General features: G+C 37.0%; 1 protein-coding gene across 1 annotated transcript in view; it reads right to left on the bottom strand.

The window, feature by feature from the left end:
- Window positions 1-5,250: 5,250 nt before the first annotated feature.
- The window catches only part of RAD54B (RAD54 homolog B), a 43,035-nt gene continuing 25,235 nt past the window's right edge, over window positions 5,251-23,050 (bottom strand). Inside the window, exons 3-14 of the mRNA XM_015821868.1 lie at window positions 21,202-21,384; window positions 18,675-18,947; window positions 17,471-17,633; window positions 14,129-14,354; window positions 13,050-13,257; window positions 12,361-12,500; window positions 10,366-10,656; window positions 9,161-9,327; window positions 7,694-7,955; window positions 7,055-7,121; window positions 6,714-6,914; window positions 5,251-5,596 (exon numbers count right to left, since the gene is read on the bottom strand). Coding sequence (XP_015677354.1) covers window positions 5,415-5,596; window positions 6,714-6,914; window positions 7,055-7,121; window positions 7,694-7,955; window positions 9,161-9,327; window positions 10,366-10,656; window positions 12,361-12,500; window positions 13,050-13,257; window positions 14,129-14,354; window positions 17,471-17,633; window positions 18,675-18,947; window positions 21,202-21,384 — 2,363 coding nt within the window. The 3' untranslated portion in view covers window positions 5,251-5,414. The remainder of the gene's footprint in view (window positions 5,597-6,713; window positions 6,915-7,054; window positions 7,122-7,693; window positions 7,956-9,160; window positions 9,328-10,365; window positions 10,657-12,360; window positions 12,501-13,049; window positions 13,258-14,128; window positions 14,355-17,470; window positions 17,634-18,674; window positions 18,948-21,201; window positions 21,385-23,050) is intronic.

The raw sequence follows: 23,050 nt of genomic DNA, 5'->3' as shown, positions 1-23,050 counted from the left end.
ATAAATAAATAAATAAAAATAAACTAGGTTTAACAGAATGGGCAAGAAAGTCCCATGTGCCTAACCCAGCCCTACCTACTGCTGATGCTGGTTGTTCATTCCTGAACTAGGCACACTTCCATACAAGTTCTTACAAACACTTAATCTGTACAGACAACTTAGTTGACTAAAAAAAGACAGATGGCTCTGAATTAGGTGGCCCCTGATAGAAGGAGTGCTAGTTAACAAGTAGAATTGCTTTTCATTAGGGATAACAAGTAGCAAATGAATGGAACAGGAGATATGCACAATGTAGATTTAAGTATGCACAGTCTTCCTTCTATTGATCAACAAGCAAAGACTTTTTAAATGTTAACTCTTAAATGTTCAAAAGTTTCATTTTCTTGTCCTGCATAGAAACTGTTAAAAGAAATCATATCCATTATTGCTAAGCGATGATGATGTTATCCATTCAGTCATGTCCAACTCCTGGTGATTCTATGGGACAGGACTCTCCACCTCTTCCAATCTTGCACTACTTCTTTGAGTTGTTTTATGTTCTGGCTAGTGTCAGCTTTGATGGTGTCCAGTCACCATGTTTTTTGGCAGTCTGGGTTCCTTTTACTGCTAAATCTTGCAAGCATAATTGCTTTCTCCAGTGAATTCCCCTGCATGACATGGCCAAAATAAGTGAGATGCAGTTTTGTGATTGGTTAAGCATTGGTTGGTATGTATACACTAGGAAAAAGGCAGCCTGAAGGATAACTGCTCTACAGATAATATGAAGTTGAAGGTGAGACAGAGTCCTATAAAGTTGGGGGGGAGAGAAGTGAGCACTACAAATCGATTCTTTCAAGAAAATTTAAGAGGCACAAATTAATAAAAGGAATGTGTAGTATCCAAGATTTCTACTCTTTATGCAAGAGACTCTCAAACTTCAAGCAGCACTCTTAAACCACAGACCGCTGTACTATATAACACATACGGGAAGGCATGTGAGTTCAAGTATAGAACTAAATATAAATATGAATCTCCACAGAATACAGTCCCCAAGTTAAGGGAAATAAAACATTAAAATGTGAGTTCCCTATTTGTTACACACACACACATACACACTCTTCTCTTCTGGAACCCTCTGTACACTATAGAATTTATTTATAGGCAGTCTTGGCTTAGTGACCACTAACCCAAATAAACCCATGGTGGTTAAGCGAGATATCAAATGACTGTGACCTTTGATTTTACTTCCACCTTCTCCATTAACTCTGCTTGCCACAAGCCAATTGCAAAGCACACAAACAACAATCATGTGACTTCTGCATGCTGCAATGATCGTGAATGACTTCCAATTGCAACATGCTAAAATGTTGATCATATGACTGGGGACACTGGGATGGGTGTAAATGCGAGGACAGATTATAAAGTAACTCTTTCAGTGCTGTCTTAACTTCACTAAATGTGGAGGTTGGTAAGCAATGTCTACTTGTACTGTACTCACTGAATATTTCTCAGTTTATTGTAATCTACATGGTATTTGCCCTTTATTTTGTTTTCCTAAAGGGCAGCCCTTTGAGACAGGATGAATTGGAAGAGAATGGTTGGCTCAAATTAACGCATCAGCTCCATACTCAAATAAAACCTGAACCTCTGTTTTCTTCAACACCACACTGCTTTTCTTTCTTACTATGCTGCTTTCTCTTGTTTTTCCTCTGGTTACTCTTCCCTAATATGGTTTATTTTTTTGTAAGTGACCAGCAATCCTAATTATTTCAGAACCAGGAATGGAATTGGGGCAAAGATTAAATTCAAAATGGCAGGTTGTCAATTTGCAGCCATTAGAAGTGCAAAACAAGGGTGGGAAGAGATTTCAGGGGGGCACAGAAACCTGGACCCACAAATTGTCTATCTCCACATTACAATTCCCATGTTCTCATGACAAGAGCTGCCACATTTAATAACTTTGAATCAACAGCAGAGTTATGAGTACTTATGCCAAACTGCAGGAAAGGCACCTGAAGGCTATAGGTAAGTTATGGATTTTTCCACTTGTTTTATAGGCTGGAAACATTTGATAGGTCTGCCTCAGTGCAGAAAAAACTTCATTTTGAAAACTCTCCTCTTATAAATCTTCTTTAACCCCTGCTTAAAGTAGATTAGTATAAGGTTATTCTGAATAGTTGCTGCAAGAGTGCAAAAAAAGTTAAGGTGTGAAATTTCAGACGTATTCAAGTGATCTCTGTTCAAACAAAACTGACTAAGTTGCATGCGGTTTCTTAGCTAAGAAGAGACCTGTTTAAATTTTTAAACAATAGCAGAGGATAAAGGGACACTTAGAACTTGGCTTTAACCAATAAAACTTGAAAGACTTGTACAATAAGGTATATGCTCTGCTGCTGCCATCTTCAGGTCACTCTAGGGAAAAGGGTTAACTTTTTTCAGTCCTTGAGTCTGATCTTTTACAATGATGAACACCTTTGCAGAACGAAATATTTCTATATATACCTCAACAATAAACTTTCAGACTTTTTGACAGGGAAATCTTATACGTGTGTATTACAACCATGTACAAGTATGAAAAAAGTTACTTTTTCTGAGTCCCTCTAGAAGAAAAGCTATGTTAGTCTACAGTTGCAAAAAGTCAGGAATCATTTTATCAGATTATCAGAATGACTAAACTGATATTTTGGAAAAATGAGGTTTTAAAAGAGTGCTTGAGCGAGCAGTTGTTGAACTCGCAAGCTCGTATACATCAACAGGGTTTGGGCATTCTCAGGTTTTAACAAACACAATAGATTTTTAATTTGTTACAATATTAATTGAGGTGCTTGTCAACTGTCTCATATTTCAGTTGGACACATTAAGTAGCTACAGAAATCGAATGAATAAATAAATAATAAATAAATAAATAACCAACCAACCTCGATTGGAACTATTTTGTCTTCGCCCCAATTTGAAACCTAAGAAGTATAATGAATGGCATTAGCCTAAACTAGATTTAGATATATTTATTTTTATCTTGTGAATATTTTTACCTGTTATTTCCTACTCTTGTATGGTTTACATAATTTTGTTCATGCTGTAAGGGAATAATGTGATTTACACACACATGCCTTTGTTTTCAGCTGGAAGTATTCTCAAGTAAGCCTATGAAAGATTGTAAACTAACTCAAGAATACGATCTGATGCAAATATCTATCTGATCTGCTTCACACACCAAAAACTAGGGCCTGTTTGCCCAGGGTTTAATGAATAAATGACAATTAACCCAACACGTTAAACTGTGATTGTTTTTATTGTATGCCTCCCATACATTAAGAGATGGGTGGCTATAGACATTTGATTAAATAAACAAAATAATATATGAGCATAGAAAACAGTTGTATTCAACAAACAATCCACATTGTTTTAGCTTACTGCATGAACTCCAATCCAAGTTTTTATTAGTTGAACAATACATTTGAACTAATTAAATCTCTTAATTTTAAATAGAACACTTTGAAACAAATGTACTTTATGGCATGATTATGCCAAACAATACAATATAATTTATTATATTTTATTGCACATAGTCTATTTGCAGTCACCACTGGTTTATATAACTTAATCCAATTAAGAAGGTTAGATAAACTGGAGAGGCACTGTTTGTACGAACTGGTCAGGTATCACTTGAAAGACTATTATCAACAAATGTACTCGTTCTTTTTAATGTTATTAGTAACATAAACACTGTTTGAATGTGTAGTTAAAAGTGTTGGGTTAGGATAGATATGATTGCCCACTGTTGACCAGCTTTGTGAAATTACTCATGGAAAAATAGCCATTTGATCATGGCTGCCTGAAAATAGACTGCAATATTCTAAGCTAGGATTGATAATAATAAGAGGATTCCTCCTCCCAGAAAATATCCATAAGGACTTTAACAACTTTTGATTTACATTCCCAAGTGACTGTAGAGAACATTTGAGGATGGAAAATATTTGTGGATATCTTGCTGATGTACTGTAAGTCGCCTTAAATTTTGAAAGTTTTGCATCCTATAAAAAAGCCTGTTATGATAGCTACCATTACAGCAACCTTTGGACAGAAATAAACACTTAAAAGGAAATCCCCACATTCTTAACAAATACAAGGGTGGACCTGTGCCTGGGGGGAACAGACCTTTCAGAATCGATTTATAACCTTCTCCTCACCTAATCATACTTTGCCAATCTCTTGGCCAAAACAATTCAGTTGTTTTAACAGATTTATTTTACGAAGGATAAAATAAGGATATTAAATGGAAAAACAGAACAGCACAAATCAGAGAGAATTAGCAGTTCAGATGTTTAAGAATCCTCAAACAATCCTTTTCCATAAATGCCACCCACCCCCGCATTTTTACTGTTTCAACAGTACAGAGTCACCGTATTTAAAAAGGTAACATTGTACAGTCAAAGCCATAGATCAGAGATGCTCGAGTGTGTAAATCACTTTCAAAAGAAGTTAGCTTTCTGCAGGCCAAGCATCTGTTTTTTTTAACTGAGCCAACAGCCTTCTTCCTAATGCATTTAACAGAAGCAGAATTGAGAAGCTAAGGTTGAGAGATGAAATCCCAGTGCTTCAACTCTGTCTAGAGCAAGGATCTTCAAACTTGGCCCTTTTATGACTTATGGACTTCAACTCCCAGAATTCTTCAGCCAGCAATGCTGGCTGAGGAATTCTGGGAGTTGAAGTCCACAAGTCATAAAAAAGCCAAGATTGAAGACCCCTGCTCTAGAGGCTATGACTAAGAATTGAGCAATCGAACCAATGAATGGAAATGATGCATTATACGCTATTAATTCATTCTATCAGGACAGGAGAAAAATTGCTAATGAAGAAATAAATAAAGAGAAAAACCATGCCACTAATTATATATTACATCAAACAAGTTATTCAAGGAACACATGTGACAGGAAAAAATATCTGATGAAATCTGAGTTGCTAGAGGGACATGAGCAGATATGTTTCTTCCCCTAGGAAGAAAATAGTGCTTTCCCACTATTTAGAAATTGTAACTATCTCATAATTATATAATGCAATATATCATCTTTGACATACTAATTCTGAGAACAAATGCAAGCTTATTTATTGATGGAGAAAAATAACCACGATTAAAAGAAAGCCTTGTCTCTGTTCTTATCATTAGTTGAAGAAAACATCTTGGATGGGTTAGATGGAAGTATAATATATTCTGAAGTTGTTAGAGTGATGTAACATTGTAAGAAAAAGTGGTAGCAAAGAAATTTTCCCCCATTTTATTTTAAGGATTAAAAGAATAATACAGTGTCATCCTTGATATATGTTGTTTATCCTCAGTAATCCTATTATTAATAATGCTGCTACTACTGCTGTTAAAAATGATAATACCCCAATGAATACAAGCCCACTGTGACTAAGAAGAAGCTAACTTGCTCTCAACTTGTTATATTTTGGAAAATAAATGTAAGGTTGTCTTTTATCCTGTCAAGGAAGGGATCAGGGAGTTGTTTGTGATCCACACAAAAGTGTTTCCATTGCATCAACTGTGACATAGACAGAGACTTTTTGACTTTCACATCACTTTGGCTACTCTGGTAGTCTTGGATCACAGGACAACCTAAGAAAAATAACAGGAAGAAAACATAAGCTGATGAGAAATATTCAACACTACTTGAACATTTTGAAATAAAGACGTTTATGCCTATAAAAATGCCTTTGTTTGAATTCAGGTATTTTAGATGACAGAATAACAGCATAACAGAGTTGGAAGGGACATTGGAAGTCTTCTAGTCCAACCCCCTGCTCAGGCAAGAAACCCTATACTATTTCAGGCAAATGGTTGTCCAATCTTTTCTTTACAAAATTCCAGTGTTAGTGCACCCACAACGTCTGGAGGCAAGTCGTTCCAGTGATGTCTGAGACAAACTTGATGGATTAGTCTTCTCTAATCTGACAACCTGTTTCCCAGAGTGGTTAACAAAAGACAACCATCCTCTCCCATTTTCTCTCCTTGCAGCGGTATCAACTGACCATTGCATTGTATCTAGTAAACGTCAGACACTTCTGATAGCTTATTTTTCACAATTCTGTTAGCCCCCCCTTTCAAACACAGAGGGGTCCCACTGTTTTGCAGCTCTAAATCTCAAGATTGCATGATGAATAACAGTGGCAAGATTTTCTAAGTTTGGGGGGCACAGTAATAAGTAAGATAGGCATTGGCATCTGAAAACTTTTGAAAGTGCAGTTGCTGGCTGTAACATGTCTACTGACTCTTATTTTATCTTGACTATTGGCTGCCATCATATTTGATGCAACAAATTCATCATTTACCTAGGTAAAGTATAAAGAAATATATATTTTTGCCTGTCCTGAATCTATTACCTATTATTAAAACTAAGTTAAATATTTGCACAGAATGACATGGGTTTCAAATCTTCATAAAGAAACAACATATTAACATCATAAAATTGCTCATCAAATCCACCAATCCCAGCTTCTGCGATAGGGGTGCCTGCAAGGAGGGTGGGAGATCAAAAATAGCAAGGGGGCAGCAATCAAAGTTCCACCCTTTTTTATATGCATTACGGTTTTAACTGCAGAGTTGTGGCCATCATCACCAAACTTTTTTGACCCTCTCAGTAGGCAACCATTTTGAAATTTGGACAGGGAAAACAACAACACTAAAATTGTATCTTGTGTATGAAATAAGGCAGAAGCAACTCAGAAAAGATCACCTTGATTATCTTTCTTTCCCATACAGTTACACTCCAGCAAATCATGGGTCACACAATTGGAATCTTCATGCAATGTAAAGAGGTTTCTAAGTTCTTCAACAGAAAAACGGATATGCTCAGATCCCTTGGAAAAGTCTACAACTGCTCCAGAAAGAGCTTGCTTACTGATTTGTCTTTGATAGATTTTCTCCTCTATTGTGCCTGCATTAAAGAAAGCAACATTCATTCACTTCCTGAAAATAATGGCCAGAAATAGGCAACAAGTATAAATTCAAGAATGGTCAAAATCATTGGTACTAAGCAATGGGGGGGGAAAGCATTACAACTATGATATTGCAGACCTGTAGTGAGTAGTCTATAAATATGAACTGTATGCCTCTGTCCATCTCTCCACACTCTGGCCATTGCCTACAAGAGAGAATGAGACAATTAAAAATGATAGATAAGGCCTTCCAACTAATATGCTTGCAAATGTTATTTCACTATGTTTGCTTATTTTATTTTGTTTCTAAAAAAATCTGTCTACAATCAAGCTCCTGTTTTACTATGAATGACTTTATGAAAAACATTTTTGCAAGTTTTTGACTGATTGTCTAATTATGTAACATCAGGTCAGTGTTAAACCATGTAGATCAGACATGTCAAACTATCGGGATGGTTTTGCCATTGATGGCAATGGGGTGGGCGCGGCTTCCGGATGACGCGTCCGGCCCGCGGGCCGGCAGTTTGACACCCCTGACGTAGATGGTCCTCCATGACAATGTGTCAAAAACATTGACAAAAGCTTGACTGACTAAATAAAATGTTGAGCATCCTGTATATAATTTCTTCTAAGAAATCAGCCCTTGCCATTTCACTCACATTGGCTTTTAATAAATAAATACACTTATTTAAATAGGTTTAAATCATTAAAAAGACTTCAGTTAATTCTGATTGATGCTAATAGCTTTGCAGCCCCAATATGAAAGCATGTAACAAACCTGAATATCAGTCGCTGGATTCCAGTCAATATCATACAGGATTAAATGAGATGCTCCGACAAGGTTCAAACCGACACCACCAGCCTTTGAACTTAATAGAAAGATGAAGGCTGGGCAAAATTTACTATTGAAACTATCAACAATCTGTTGCCTCTGGGAGACAGGGGTGCTGCCATCAAGTCTAGTATAGGAATATCCACATCGTTGGCACACTTCTTGCAATATATTTAGTGTCTGAGTATAGTTAGATACCACAACAACTCTGTAAGCATGGAATATGGAAAATTGGTTATTAACAAATTCCATCTACATTGATGGAGCAAAATTATTCCAATACCAGTTTTGTTTGCCTCTTATGTTTATAGTACAGTAAACAAAATGTCCAGTTCTCTAATAGAAACTACCAGCTGAATTATGAGTCAAAATTTATAGTGTAAATGTCAATTATTACAAAAAAGATTGTGCTCAGAGGTAAATGTACCATGTAAGTTTTGTGTACTTGTTATTTATTCATATGAAGGATTTCAAGCGAAGAAAAGATGTCAGTAAATTAAGGATGTAGAGCAATAGTGCCTTAGTGAAATGATAGGACTAAGGGTATTAGAAAGTCAGTGGGAAATCACGTTTCAGCAGAAGTCAAGTTCCACCACAATGAAATAGGCTGAGTCCTGAGCACAGATATAGCACACCTCTGTTGTGATAGACATGAAGCAGAGAGGACATATCTGCTTTTGCTTCTATAAGAAAGAACATCTGTTCCACTGGAAGCCTATGTGAAACCAACCTTTATTTGATCTTACGTGAGATAAGGCCAAAAAAATTTGTGTTTTAGAGAAATAATTTATTGGGAAATGCCACAGATAGTTATTAAAAGGAAGTTAACATATTTATATATGGAATGGGACATTTTCAGCAACCTCTCACTCCTCCACCTACTAGGTTTGTTAAAATTATTAAGCACAAACATAATATGTTTTTATTTCATATCTCTATGCATGTTTGATTATTAATGAATTGTTGGTGACTATTTTTTAGACTCTGCCTCTCTCCTATCAGCTTTCAAAACAGCATGTTATCAAGAATGTAGGAAAATATTAGCAAGTAAATATTGGATTTTCAGAAAAAAAACGGGAGGGGATAGATTTTCTCCTGGGATAGGATTAGAAGAAAGGTATAAACCATTAACAAACAACAATCAGATAAGAATGTAGAGAATTAAAAACTGATGAACAAAGTTCATTCATGTTCCCTAAACAAAAATCTATAAAGAGGTATGAGAATTTACTTCAGTCTTCTGAAGAAATCAGGTTAAATGAAAGTAAGAGCAAGTTCCGTAGCACTAGAGGTGGTTAATATAATAGCTAAGAACTAAATTATAAGCCATGATGTCTTTTGTTTAGGAAAAAGAACTAAACTATAATATTCAACCGCACTCAAACTGTACTTTCAATTAAATAGCCTTCCTACCTTTCTGAAGGTCCACGTTCATGAATTGCTGCCAGCATCTGCATTAGCACCTTCAACTTTCCTGAGTCAGATAAATTTGTCTGAGCACTTTCTTGAGAAAAAATATCATGTAAACCATCATAAAGGCTTGTTTGATCTTGGTTACCACAAGATTCAGATTCTTTCTTCTATGGAGAAGAGAATTTTGGAAAAGTATGTTGACTGTTTTAATGACATTCCAACTAAAGCCATACCCATACTTTCTGCTTGTTCCCATTGTCATAACACACCCACTATTTCCTGAATGCAAGAATGGACCATATTGTCTTCCACCTGCACTGAGCCTATTGCAAATGTGTCTCCTGACTATTTTGAAACTTCACTTCAAAAGTTGGCTCTTCTATTTTGATGCATCTTAAGCCCTTCCAAACAATTAGTCTACCCCGTTTCATTCCAATCATTCCAATGATATCCCCAGTTTTTATCAGTTTTAGATTATGGGTTTTTAATGTTGTAAGTCACCTAGAGTCACTATGTATGAGCTGGGCAGCCATATAAATTTGTTTAATAAATAAAATGTTTGATCTCTGTATTGATTGAAAGCCCAAAGGTGCTTTTTCACAAGGCAAGTGGACTTCATTGTTTTTCTTTGAAGACGTTTCACTTTTCATCCAAGAAAGTTCTTCAGGTTTGAAGCCACCTGAAGGTTTATCTGTGTCGTCAGGGTCACCTGAGTAGTGCAAATGGGTGTGGAGCTTCTTGGAACTACACCCATTTTCACTACTCAGGTGACCCTGGCGACACAGCTAAACCTCCGGGTGGCCTCAATGACTTTCCGAAAGAATGCAAATGACTAGCTGCCTGCAAGGAGTATAAATCCTTCCATTCCCCACCGTCCAGTCAGAGCTGAAGAAGCTTCTTGGATGAGAAGCAAAACGTCTTCAAAGAAAAACAAGGAAGTCCACTTGCCTCATGAAAAAGCATCTTTGGGATTTGCTATGACCTGGATGACTGAGAATCTCCATAGACATACTGTATTGAAAGCCATGTATGAACTTTTTGCATGGATCTGTTAATGTTCCCCAAATTCTTCTGGAAAGAGCTGGTTAGTGAAAGTAATGCATATTTTAAATCAGATCCAAAACTGTAATGATTGTAGGCTTAAATGCCCACCAAACAAGTCTAAGAATTTAGAAACATATCTAAACATAATTCAATATGCACACCTGTATTGCTTTCAAGAGAAGGCAGGGATGGTTACAAAGTTTTTTCAAAGCACCGATGCATATTAAATGTGCACTATTTTCAAAACTTCCTTGTAGGCAAGATCTAACAATCTGAGAGTTCAAAAGAGTATGATAAAGAGCAAGCTGCAACATTGTTGGACGACAGAAAAGTATGCTCTCCTTTTTGGGGGGCAGGAATTTGTTGATGACCTCTTGTGTTCTTCTAAGAATGAAGAATCCTGTTAGATGCATCAGTTCTGCTGCCCTTTTCTCACCTAGTTCAATGTCTTCCTAGGAAATAAAATGGAATATCAAATTAATTCACGAGAGTAAATTTCCTGCCATGGCCTTCTATTCATTCTTGCTTACCATAAACAAGTCTCTTCCTTTACAGAAGCTTCCTTAGAGTCTGGAACCCTGACCGGGACTCTCCTCCCTCTTCCCAAAGTTCATGAATTCTGCTCCCTCTGTCTGCCCTTACACTCTTGTATCATTTCCCCTTCCTCTGGAGTTCAGACAGAACATAAACTTCTAAATAGAAATCCCAATGAGTTAAATAAAGTTTTTATGCCTAGAATATTTGAAATAGGACTGCAGTCTAAATTTACTCTTCTTTAAATTTTGTATTTCCCTTGCTCCTCAGATTTGCGTTAAACAATTTTGAAATAAACTCAGCATTTCATCAATGTCTTAATCTGATTTATTCTTAAATGTTTCCTTGCTTTCCTAAGTCAGGGCTTTTCAACCTTTTCACCCATTGTACCACTTTTAGGATATGGCAACATCCGAGTACCACCAGTCACCTAGCAAGCTGTCAAAAACTTGATGACCAAAAAAATAAATAAATGAAAAAAGTGATAAAGTACAGGTAGTTCTCGACTTACAACAGTTCGCTTAGTGACTGTTCGAAGTTACAATGGCACTGAAAAAAGTGTCCCCCAAGCCACAGCCGAGCAAGACACCTGCTTGCCCACCCAGCGGTGCTCTTCCTCCTGTCCGAGGTTTTCATTGTTGTGAACATTTCTGTTGAGGATTGTCAGTGGGGGTGGGGTGGGGGGTGTTTGGTTTTTATTCCCCACATCTACTGGGTGGTTGCAGCAGGGTTTGGTCACTTCACATGACCCTGGGACACTGTGACCGTCATAAATATGAATCAGTTGCCAAGCATCTGAATATAAATCACAAGACCTGGAGATGCTGCAACATTCCAGCTGATCGGCGCTTCTTCTGGGCTCAGCAGAAGCACCAGGATCAGTGCTGCTTTCCAGCTGATCAATGCTTCTTCAGGGCTCAGCAGAAGCACCAGGATCAGCCCCGAAGAAGCGCTGATCAGCTGGAAAGCGGCATTGATCCTGGCGCTTCCGCTGAGCCCTGACAGCCCTGCAGCTCCAGCCATCTCTCGCTCAGGCTTGTGCGGTGCTACCACCGGTTCAGCTCATTCCCCTCCCCCACTACCACTTTTCTAGGATGGTCGCGTACCACCTGCCAGATGCCAATGTACCACAGGTGGTACCTGTACCACTGGTTGAAAAGCCCTGTCCTAAGTAATCAAAGCACCTTAGAACAATAAAACTAAATACAAAATAAAAACTTGATAACAAAATTTATACATATATTAAAATTACTATAATTAAAACCAGTTAACACCTTAAAAGCTTGATGAAATAAATATTTTTTTCCACTCTCCAAAATACTGAGAGGGTAAGTTTAAACACTTTTCCTTGGAAAGAGCACTTCATAACTTGGAAGTCATAGATGAAAACGTTCAATACATGATAAGGTTTGTTAGCAGAGGACTTTCTCTTCCTGTTTCTAGAATATCTTCAATAGTTGCTCTTTGTAATGGTAGTCATACAGTACAGAAATGTAAATATAAGATATGTATTGCCTCTCATAACAACAAATTATTTCTCCAATAGTAAAGAAACTTCATGTCTCTTAATTTTATGCAATCAGTAAAAAAAAAAATCTCAAATTCCAATTGTGATAACAGACCTCAGCTGCTGAAGGTTCTCGCGATCTAAGAATTGGCTCTTCATACACTTTTTTGTATGCTGATAAAGGACCAAGAATTCCAGGATTTACATATTCTATTAAAGCATAAAACTCTTGCAGGTCATTTTGTACTGGAGTACCTTGGGAGACAAAATAGAATTTAGTAAATAATACAAGAGAGCCAATTATGTGTAGTGGCTAAGACACCAGAATAGAAACTGGGAGATTGTGAGTTCTAGTCCAGCCTTAGGCACAAAGCCAGCTAAGGCCATTCATACTCTTTCAACCCTAGGAAGCAAGCAACAGCAAACCATTTTGAGATTCTTACTAAGAAAACTAAAGGGACTACTCCAGACAGTCTCCAAGAGTCAAGACTGATTTGAAGGCACAAATACACACACACACATACACATACCCTTCCTTCCCTAATTAGATTTTTATTCACTTTTTAATACACCAATGTAAGGGAACAACAAATCTAATTTTTTTTACTGTAGGTTGAACAATATTTTCAGTGACTCTCACCAAAATACTCACCTCAACCTTGTATTCGTATACCCAAGAATACAGCCCATTTTTAGATATAATCCTGAGAATGTTTTGCTTTGTTTCTACCTATATTTATCATTGTAATTAGCACTTTTTGTATTCTCCAGAAGCTCTTGGTGAGTGAATAATGATATACACACCAGTAAGAATAATTCTTCTTTCACAGGAGAGGCTGAGAAGAGCAGCAGTTGTTTTAATAGAACTGTTTTTCAAACGATGTCCTTCATCACAGATGACAAGGCTGAATTCTGTCTTCTGAATTTGGTCCACAGACCGTAGAAACATCTCATAACTAAGGATCAGGACTGAATAAAGGGGGGAATTGATGAATTCTTCCACTTTGTGATCCTGAAAAACATAAAGAGAAAATTGAAAGTTATGTGGGAATGGGAAAGTTGGCATTCTAAATAAAAATGAATCTATACCTAAATGTATGTCTTACATACATACTTAAATACATTGAATTATTCTGAATTAATTTATGAACATTCATTGATAAATAAGACAATTTATGAACAGTCATTGACAATAAGATGGGATGACTAACTTTGTTTAAACTACACACAGTTGTTTTTCTCTTGTATGCTTCCAATGACTAATTTTTACTTCTGAATATTAATGAAAAAGACTCTCCTTTGTATCCAATTGGGTAACATTGTTAGGTTTCTTTCTTTCCTGTTCACTTTCCAACCAATGTTAAACATCTGCTAATAACAATTGGACATTTTAGTACATACAGTATGCCTATGCCACTGCTTTCAGAAAGAAATGAAAGAAGGAAAATGTCTATACTGAAAAGCTACTTTTTAATCACAAGCCCTGAAAACAAACAGTTGAGTTGCAAGCCTGCAGCCTCCATTCATTTGACTGAATAATTCATCACTGAGTTAAGGACTTAACCATAGTTTGTTAAATAATCCCCACTGGCTGCTCTGGGTTGACAAACTGCATTAAACCCAAACAAGTAAGACACATTCCGGTTCAGTGCTTCATGTGAGCCCAAGAAGCAGATGAAGAGAAGGAATGTGAAGATACATTTACATTAAATTGTTCTACAGAGTTGAAGTAAGAAAAGACAATGCTCGTTTCAATGAAATTAAATTAAAAGGGTCCTATATAAATATCTATTTATACAATTCATAAATAAAAGATGAACATCTAAACATTTGGGAGTATCTAAAATAATTATTAGGGATAGGAGTGTAATTCTTTGGTTCACCTGATCAACTAAAAACACTTTGATTCTCTCATTTCCCAACCATTTCTGAAATTCTTTTCCCCAGTTCTTCACCAGACTTCCAGGAGTTACTATCAAGGCTTGTTTGATTACAGGCTTGCATCCATAAGGTCCTTGACGCAGGAGTGTCCAGATGAGTGAAATACACTGCAGCGTTTTTCCTAAACCCATTTCGTCTGCAAGGATGGCACCAAATCTATTGCTCATTCTAGACACAGACAGCAAGAAAAAAGAAAGTGATTATTGTATAAAATGAGTTTTAAAAAAAGCCTTGGCCATTTAATGGAACATCATAGGCATCCTGATCGTTTGGCAATATAGCAAAAGAGTATTTATGGATTAGACTTTTGATTTAATTGATTTGTTTTTTTTTATTCCACCATGTCCATACAAGATTTTAAAATATACAGCGAGAATTAAATATGACTGTTGATGGTTATATTTTTACATAATATTGTTCATTTTTGTTATAGGTTATATTTTGTTGTGCTTGTACAGTTAAATAGATTGGATTGAAATAAAATAAAAATAGCTGTAGTAAAATAAATAGGCATAGATACTTAGATCTGGACTCAGAAGAGTTAGAGAAAAAGGCTACAGGTCATTTGTCTTCCTTCATTCAAATTGTATTTTTGAGAAAATATGCCGAACCTGCCCACTTGAGCATATTGCAATATTATATTTTAGGTAAAGAATTTTTCTATAGAGAGTAGAAGAGTTCTACTTGATAAATAAAATTTAAAAGAAGGAGCAGATAATGTGAAAATTTGAGGTAAGGCTGATAGGTGATTCAGATAAACATAAATGTTTCCTTCATGAAACTATAATACTCTTTTTATTATTATCTGCATTATCTCCCAAACCTTCACCAAATTTGGCAATATGTCCTATCTCTTGAAGAAAAACCAAGCTTTTGTTGGCTAAAACTGAATCAATAAAATTGCTTTGTGCCCTTCCCTCTGGTGGATGAAGTCCCTAATTTGGTTGCAGAACTGAGCACAATAAATTCTATGAAATTATTAGGTCAGATTAATATCATACTTTTAATTTTGCTATAGAGTATACTCCATTTCATCAACTTCCTGTTAATATAAAATATTGCTAATTATTTCTCTGAAGGGAGAATTTTCCAGGGGAGAAGCTGTTGCATTATTCATAAAAAGGTCTCAGTATAATTCAATAGAAGATCTGCCAGGGCTTCACTGAGTTGTTGCTTGTATTCTCTGACTTCTAAAGATTTATTCAAAGTAGACTTCAAATCCATTCATTTTTGGAATATTTTTAAAGCTATTGTATTATGCAGGGATGGGGGGGAGAGACAATTATCTCTGTCAAAATCATAGGTTTAAAAATATTATAATTATAGGAGTTGGAGTTTTCAACCAAACCAGGCAACAAATAATTTTTCTCCAGCCTAGATCTCCTTAATTTCTACCCAAGAAAGAGAGAGAAAGCCCTTGTAGAAAAGCTTTAGCAAAGCTGCATGAATTAGATTTTTTTTTTAAAAAAAGATTCCTTTAAGTCAAGACCAACTTCTGGTAACAATATTGGCAAGATTGCATAGTTTTGTTGGTAACAATAAGGAAATAATTTGCCACAGCCGTCTTCTACAAATTTGTTTGGCTCCTCTAGTTATAATTCGCACATTTCCTGTTGGTCTGTCATTCTAATATTAACCATGCCTGAGCTCATTTAGTTTGTTTGAGATCAGCCAAAGTTAGCCAAGTCTGACTCCTAGGCTCCACCTTGTCTGTGTCATTTTATCATTCAGAGAGTATTTTAACTTTAAAAAATAGTAAGTTGGAATGCTGGAAAGCAAAGTATCAGCTTCCAAGATCATGTTTATATCCAACAATGATAGTGCTCCCCATGGCTGCCATTGTGTAAATGACTCCAGAGTCATTTTGTGACAAAGGTGTTTTTTCAGGAGGCAACTGGACTTTCCAGCTCTGACTGGATGGTGGGGAATGGAAGGATTTGTCAATTCCCCACCATCCAGTCTTCAAAGAAAAAACAAAAAAGTCCAGTTGCCTCCTGAAAAAACACCTTTGGCACAACCATGGCCTGGTTAACTGAGAATCTCCATAGACTCATTTTGTGACACTGCCCACAAGATACTCTGGAAATGCCAAATGTGACCACCAGCTTAGAAAGATGATTTATCAACTAGTGAAGGAGGCAAAATCTTCTGTTTTCAAGCAGACCAAAGCTGACAGGTACATGTTGAAGTGATATTTTCCCTTCATTGTATTTAACCGTATTGTTTATCTTTGTTTATTTGGCTTGAGTTTTCTTGGGTGGGAAGGAAATGTGCAGATTTTATACAAACTAAGAAACCACAATAGCTCTTATAAACATGCTATAGGCGTAGGCCACTGCTCTGTTACAGCTATTGTATTACGTCTCCATATAAAAAGTCCACATTATTCTCATTTACTATTCTCCTCTTTTGGCCTATGTCAGTGATGGCGAACCTTTTAGAGACCGAGTGCCCCAAAACTGGCCCCGCCCCCGCTCTGCCCCCTATCCCCCGCCCCGTCTGCCCACAGGACCACTCAATGCCTCCAGGGCCCGCCGCAGATCGCACAGCAGCGCTTTGGCGGCCACACCCTCTGCCCACGCCCTGCAGCATCAACTGCATGCTGGGGTGTGAGGGCAGAGTTCTGTCTACGCTGCCTGGCTGCCATGTCCTTCACTGTGCTGCTCCGTGTGGGCCACGCTCGAGGGTGACTCTCCTTCAGGGGGGCTGCTGGAGAGGAGGGGGTCGTGAGGGGAGGCAAGGCTGGGGCAACGGCACGTGTGCCCACAGAGAGGGCTCCGAGTGCCGCCTCTGGCACCCGTGCCATAGGTTCGCCACCACTGGCCTATGTGCAGTGTCGCCTCTCCCCTCCCTTTCTTTCTCTTTCTCTTTTTTGCTATTTCCAATCTGTATGGTTGCTATCATGCAGATTTTTTTTTTAGGAATTGGGAAGATCCAAAACAAGTTTTGCACAAATGTTGTTTTCTAGCACTCCCTCCTTTTGGGAGGGAGGAAGCTTCTTTCTCATACTTCTGCCATTGCTCAGTTTGCTTTCGTTTTTGTAAGTGTTGCCACCTGTACATAGCTTCCCCATATAGTCATCTCCCTGGGTAAAACTGTGTCAATACAATCATCCCAAAAATGTTGCTGAAAATGGCACCTAGATGGGCATTTCTTTCTCTCCTCAACTTTAGCACTTGAAGTGTTTACAATATACCAAAGGCAAATGCATCGACTTTTCCCAAAATCTACCAATGTTCTGAAAGACTGGGAGATCAAAAACCAGGAAATCATGATCTTCTTACCTCATTCCCATCACACATTCATAAAGAAACAGAATTCCTTCTCGCTGATGTGGGCGAAGATGACTTGTAATGTAAGGGTCTACAACCACATCCACAACAGGCAAATGTGACTTGTTAAACAATCGCTGGTGACTTGGGCACGGATATGGCATAACTAAGGAATCTTAAATTTCAAACATAGGTGGTGTCAGCACAAAAATATTAGTTTTAAAGCAAAAGCAACCAGTTTTGTAGGTGAAAGGGAAAAAAAATGCCAAATTCAAACCAAAACATGCAAATAACCCTACCCTTTTAATTCTCAAATTGACAGAGTAGTTAATAAACAATTAGTAGTGTCATATAAACAGTCTTCTCTAAGATGTTTAATATTAAACAAAGAGGAAAAACTTATCATTCTGAAATACATGGTGATATTTGTTCAAGAATTTCTTAGGATAAAATCAACAAAATGACAACTTGCTTCACTGGATTATATTCCAACCTTAATTAATTTCCCATATAATCCGACTTTTAGGAATGTGTCAAACATTTTGAGTCCCGTCTTAGGCGTAAAAGTCAGCGGGGTGACTTTGGGCCAGATATTCTCTCTCAGCCCAATTTACCTCACAGGGCTGTTGTTGTGGGGAAAATAGGAGGAGGAAGGAGAAACAGATATGTTCATCACCTGAGTTACTTATAAAGTGAAAAATGTGAGATAAAAGAAGAAGCAACTGTATTTTTCATAATTCTTGATCACTGGCTTTCAGTGTCTGGAATTTATATCTAGAGAACAATAAATTGCCTACTCATGAGCTATTTGCAAATTTCTTAACTTTGCTGCAAATGAGATGGCAATCTCTCCAATCCATCAAGGGAGGAATATCTTCTATTTGTTCAGTTTAGATATGATTTCTGTTTTCAAATATGTCATTTTTCAGTCCATCTAGATTTCATCATATCCACAGTGCCTATACTTGTTTTATACTGAGATTCTGAGAACAAGAGAAAAAAAGTTAGATTTTGCTTATCCAATTCACCCATTTAATTATTTTGGCCTTCCCCAAGTTAATTTCCTCTTTATATGTTAAGGCTATGACTGGAGTGAATTCCAGTATAAGTTAGAGGGTATCTGAATTTGATTTGGATTACTAATTCACTTTCTTTAGAAGTGGATAGAACAGAGATAGACAGATTAACGCAGATAAACTCAAAAACAAATCCTTACTTGCAGCTAACGGATCATGACGTGGTTTACAGTTAGGCCAATTTTCTTTAGTATTAGGTTTGCAAACATTTTTGAAAGGGTTACAAAACCGCCTTGTAGAAGCAACTGAGGAATTCCAACTTTCTTCTGTGGCCTCCAGACCAGACAAAAAACATTTGCCACTTTTAAAATCCTCTTCCAATATCATACCCATCACTTCAATTTCTTTGCTTCCAATCATCAGACTCTGACCTTCACTGAGATTGTCTAAGTCTTTGAACTTATATCCAGTGCCTAAGAGAAATTATAAAGGTTATGTTGAGATGTGGAAACTAATCAAGGAGAGAAGCAACCTAGAACTAAAGAGAAACTTCCTGACAGAACAATTAACCAGTGGAACAACCTACCTCCAGTAGTGGTGAATGCTCCAACCCTGGAAGTTTTTAAGAAGAGTCTGGACAGCCATTTGTCCAAAATGGTATAGGGTTTCCTGCCTGAGCAGGGGGTTGGACTAGATGACCTCCAAGGTCCCTTCCAACTTTATTATTATTATTATTATTATTATTATTATTATTATTATTATTGGTGGATATAAATGAATAAAGAATACATTTAGTCAAGTAAATCTTACAATTTTAAGAAAAAAGACATTATTGCCATACTGTGCAAGAAATAAGGCCAATTCTTTTGACTAAAAAGCTGAATATTGATAATTTATATTTAGGACACATTCTTTTTAAAGAAAAAATATTAAATAGCTCTGTAAGTTTTTGAAAGATGTCAGGAACATCCTCAACATAGCTCCTTTATTTTTATGGTACCGTATCACTTTAAAAGAAGGTAAACATTAGCCCATTTGATGCCAAAACATCCACTGCTCCAAAATACAGATTACATGCTAGAAGATTTCCAGAGATCTGGTACTCATGAGGGCTGGGGGAAAAAACAAAGATTCTAACCGAAATTTAGACACATTCCTGAAAATATCTTACACCCTTATTTACTTCACTAAATGAATTCCTAACTTATCCAATCCTACTAGGCAATAGGAACAAAAAAGCTTGATTAACAAGTTAATGAGTAATGCATGAAAGTTAGCGCTTGTTGCTAAGCAATATAGTGCAGGAAATGGTTGATCTCCCTTTTATTTATAATTGTGTTAGCAGCACCAATTATTATTTTTCTGAAAACAAAGAACTCTGTAATACCTTAGAGACAAATACATTTATGTAAATAGTTGTGGGGAATGGGTCACTGTGCTTATTGCACAGGCATATAAATTTTGTTTGAAATGTTAGAGACTGTCCTTTATTTGGTAATTGTTGCTATCTAACAGAGGGGGGAGGGGGGAGGGAGAGAGAGAATTGCACTTACTACATCTGATAAAGTGGACTTTACTAGATAAAAGATTATGTCAAAGGACTGGTGCTATAAAGAAATGGCCTCAAGGTATGCCTTCTTGCATACTATTTTCCTGCACGTTGTTATGGAGGAGGTAAATCTTTACAAAAATGTTTAACTATATAAATCATTTGCAATTTCACTGAACACATGCAGGTAGTTTTCACCCCTCTGAACTGGGATTAACTTGCAAATACATAAATGTAGGGAAGTGTGTTGTGGATACGGCAGATATTAAATTCCATTATTTATCAGAAACATTCCTAAAAGGCCAGTGGTTAAGAAAAATATAATCAGAGGGTAATAGAGTGTAGTTTGTATATGTAAAAGAGACAGAGAAAGACAAGTGGTAGAGTGATATTCCGAATATGGAATGACATTCTGAATATGGGAGTTTTCTGGGCTTTATCTAATAGTAGGACAGTACTTTGGATTTGATTCAGAAGACCTGTTTCAGAGAGGTAGCTCATAATAATACTTTCCAAACACTCTTTTTATTGGAAGATTTCCACTTTTTCCCTGCTTTTGAGAGAATAATATACTCTATTCGTGCACAAGGAATTTTAGAGTACACTAAGAGCATTTTTCATTCACCACTATTTAAATCTTTCAGCTGAATTTGCCATCTCAATCAGTAAGCCTGAGTTCCAACTCACATGTGCAAAAATCTAATCACTGCCATTGTTCCTCTCATCTGACTATTTTAATTCCATTCTGGCAATCGCCAAATATGTTGAAATATTATTTCCACGACCCCAGCTAGATATAATAGTTGAAAATGATAATAATTGAGGTTGAAGTCTAACACCTCTAGAGGATACAAATCTGGCCTCATTCACAAGTTAGCCATGACAAACTACCTCTGAACACACAAGTTCCAATTAGCTGACATGGCTATGTAATATTCTAACTTTCTACCAATAGACAGAAAATTCCTTCATAAAGTCACAGAATCTTAAGCATTGGAAGGACCATTTGGACCTCTGAACTCATTTGCTAGGCTCTTCACCTCTTTTATATAACTCTTCATCCCTTCAAAGTGTGGCCTCAGTCATCAAAAAGTATCCTTTTCTTCCTTTGGTCAAAAGTTACATAACAATATTTCTTCTGACATACACCTGATCAATTATTTTCATTTCATCCTTACCTTTTCCAATGTTTTTGCCTTCCATATCCTTGAGCATCACTGACTTTCCTTTCACTATAAGAACAGCATCACCTTCCCACTTCTTGTGCTTTTTCTTTGAGGCTTTGCACCATACAACGCTGAAATATTTGGTAAGGCAGATGGGCTCCTCTGGGTGTCTTGCTATTTCTGTTGCTGCTGGATCTGTAAGAATGAAGACACACAGGAGGTCTTAGAATTGCAGAGTGCACCAGGTACGCAAACTGAAAGACAGTTGAGCAAACCATGAAGCTGAATATTAGGTCAGCTTTTTAAGTTTATTCGTTCTGTGTGCATCAGGACAGCAGGATATCTTTTAAAGGGGGGGGGACTTGTCTAAAGGAACTTGTCTAATAGCATCAGGAACAGAAGCTCACAAGTACGCAGCTATTCAGAATTCAGAATGATAGGATTACGCAGTGTTTCTTCATGCATATCTATATATATACACAAACTTATTTACGCACATACATGCGGGGGAGAAGAGAGAGAGTTAAGAGAATCAAGGTATGTATAGCAGAATGTATATACAGAGCAATGTCTGGATTGTACCTCAAAACATTTGAAGACTACAGTATTATGTTATCTGCTCCTGCCATAGGTAAGCTGCTTTGACACAGAGGCAAGATACTTCTGGATGGAAAGGTACATAATGGGAGAGAAAAACATCAGCCAAAATATTTCAGAGACAAAAACCAGGCAAAGTGCCCACAATGCAGTCTACTCGAAATATTTCAAGCTTTGTTTATTTAAATATTTATTTTACTGAAGTGCTCAGTCTCACAAGCAGATCACAATAACATTGATTCCTGCCATCTACCCATGAGGAGCCATTGTCAGGAATATATGTGGGCAATCTCATGATCTCTTCTTTCTTGGGAGAGATTTTGCAAGCACAAATCCCGCATCCAGGCATTGATGTCAGCCACAAAGTTGCTTCTGTTTCTTCAGGGACATCTTCAGTTCACCACATCCTCAATGGATGTCCTCAAGAATGACATTTTCTCTCCAGTCATCTGGCATTTCACCAGTTCCTCACAGTTTTTCAAAGACAATATAAAAAGGTTCATCTAAATTCTCACCTCCTAGGTCCCAATGCATTTTGCCCTGAGATTTAAATACAGTCAGTGAAATAGATGTTTTTTTACCATGTTTACTTCTTCTGCCCTGTCCCTATATACTGCTCTGTCCAACTGCCTTCTTCTTGCAGAACACATAACCAGAATAGGATCTGAATAGCTTTGCTTTCTGTTTTAGTAAGCAATTTGCCTTTTTTCTTGAGATACTAGTAGAGTGCTCCCTTTTTCTTCCTTTTATGTTGACATTATCCCTCTCCCTTCTACTGCTTCTGTTCCTTTGGAACAAGTTGGCTCATTGTGTCCATAGATCATACCATGTCTCATAATTATTAAATCATAATTGTCTTTCTGAACTAAGAATGAAATCTTCTATTTTTTATGTCCTATACTCAAAGCATTGTCTATGGATAAACCAGGTTGTGAACTTTATGAAGCAATGTTTTTTCCTGCAGAGTTTAAGGGCCCAGTTACACTTATTTATTTATAATTAAACTTATATGCCGCCCTTCTCCCAACAGGACTCAGGGCGGCTCATAGCATATTAAAACAACATGAACATTATCCCCAATAAAAACCAATTAAAAACAAATATTTACCGCTGTGTTAATTAAGATTCTAATTAAAATTGTCCCTATTTAAAATTCTCCCTAGGCCAGACCCGCTTGCTGAAAAAGCCATGTCTTGAGGGCGCGGCGAAAAGATAGGAGATCCGGAATCGTCCGGATCTCGGGGGGTAGTTCGTTCCAGAGGGT

The sequence above is a fragment of the Protobothrops mucrosquamatus genome, unplaced genomic scaffold, assembly GCF_001527695.2.
Source record: "Protobothrops mucrosquamatus isolate PMUCROS unplaced genomic scaffold, P.Mucros_1.0 scaffold1414, whole genome shotgun sequence".
NCBI lineage: Eukaryota > Metazoa > Chordata > Lepidosauria > Squamata > Viperidae > Protobothrops > Protobothrops mucrosquamatus.
The sequence above is the reverse complement of the archived record's forward strand: the minus strand, read 5'-3'. Positions and strand labels throughout refer to the sequence as shown.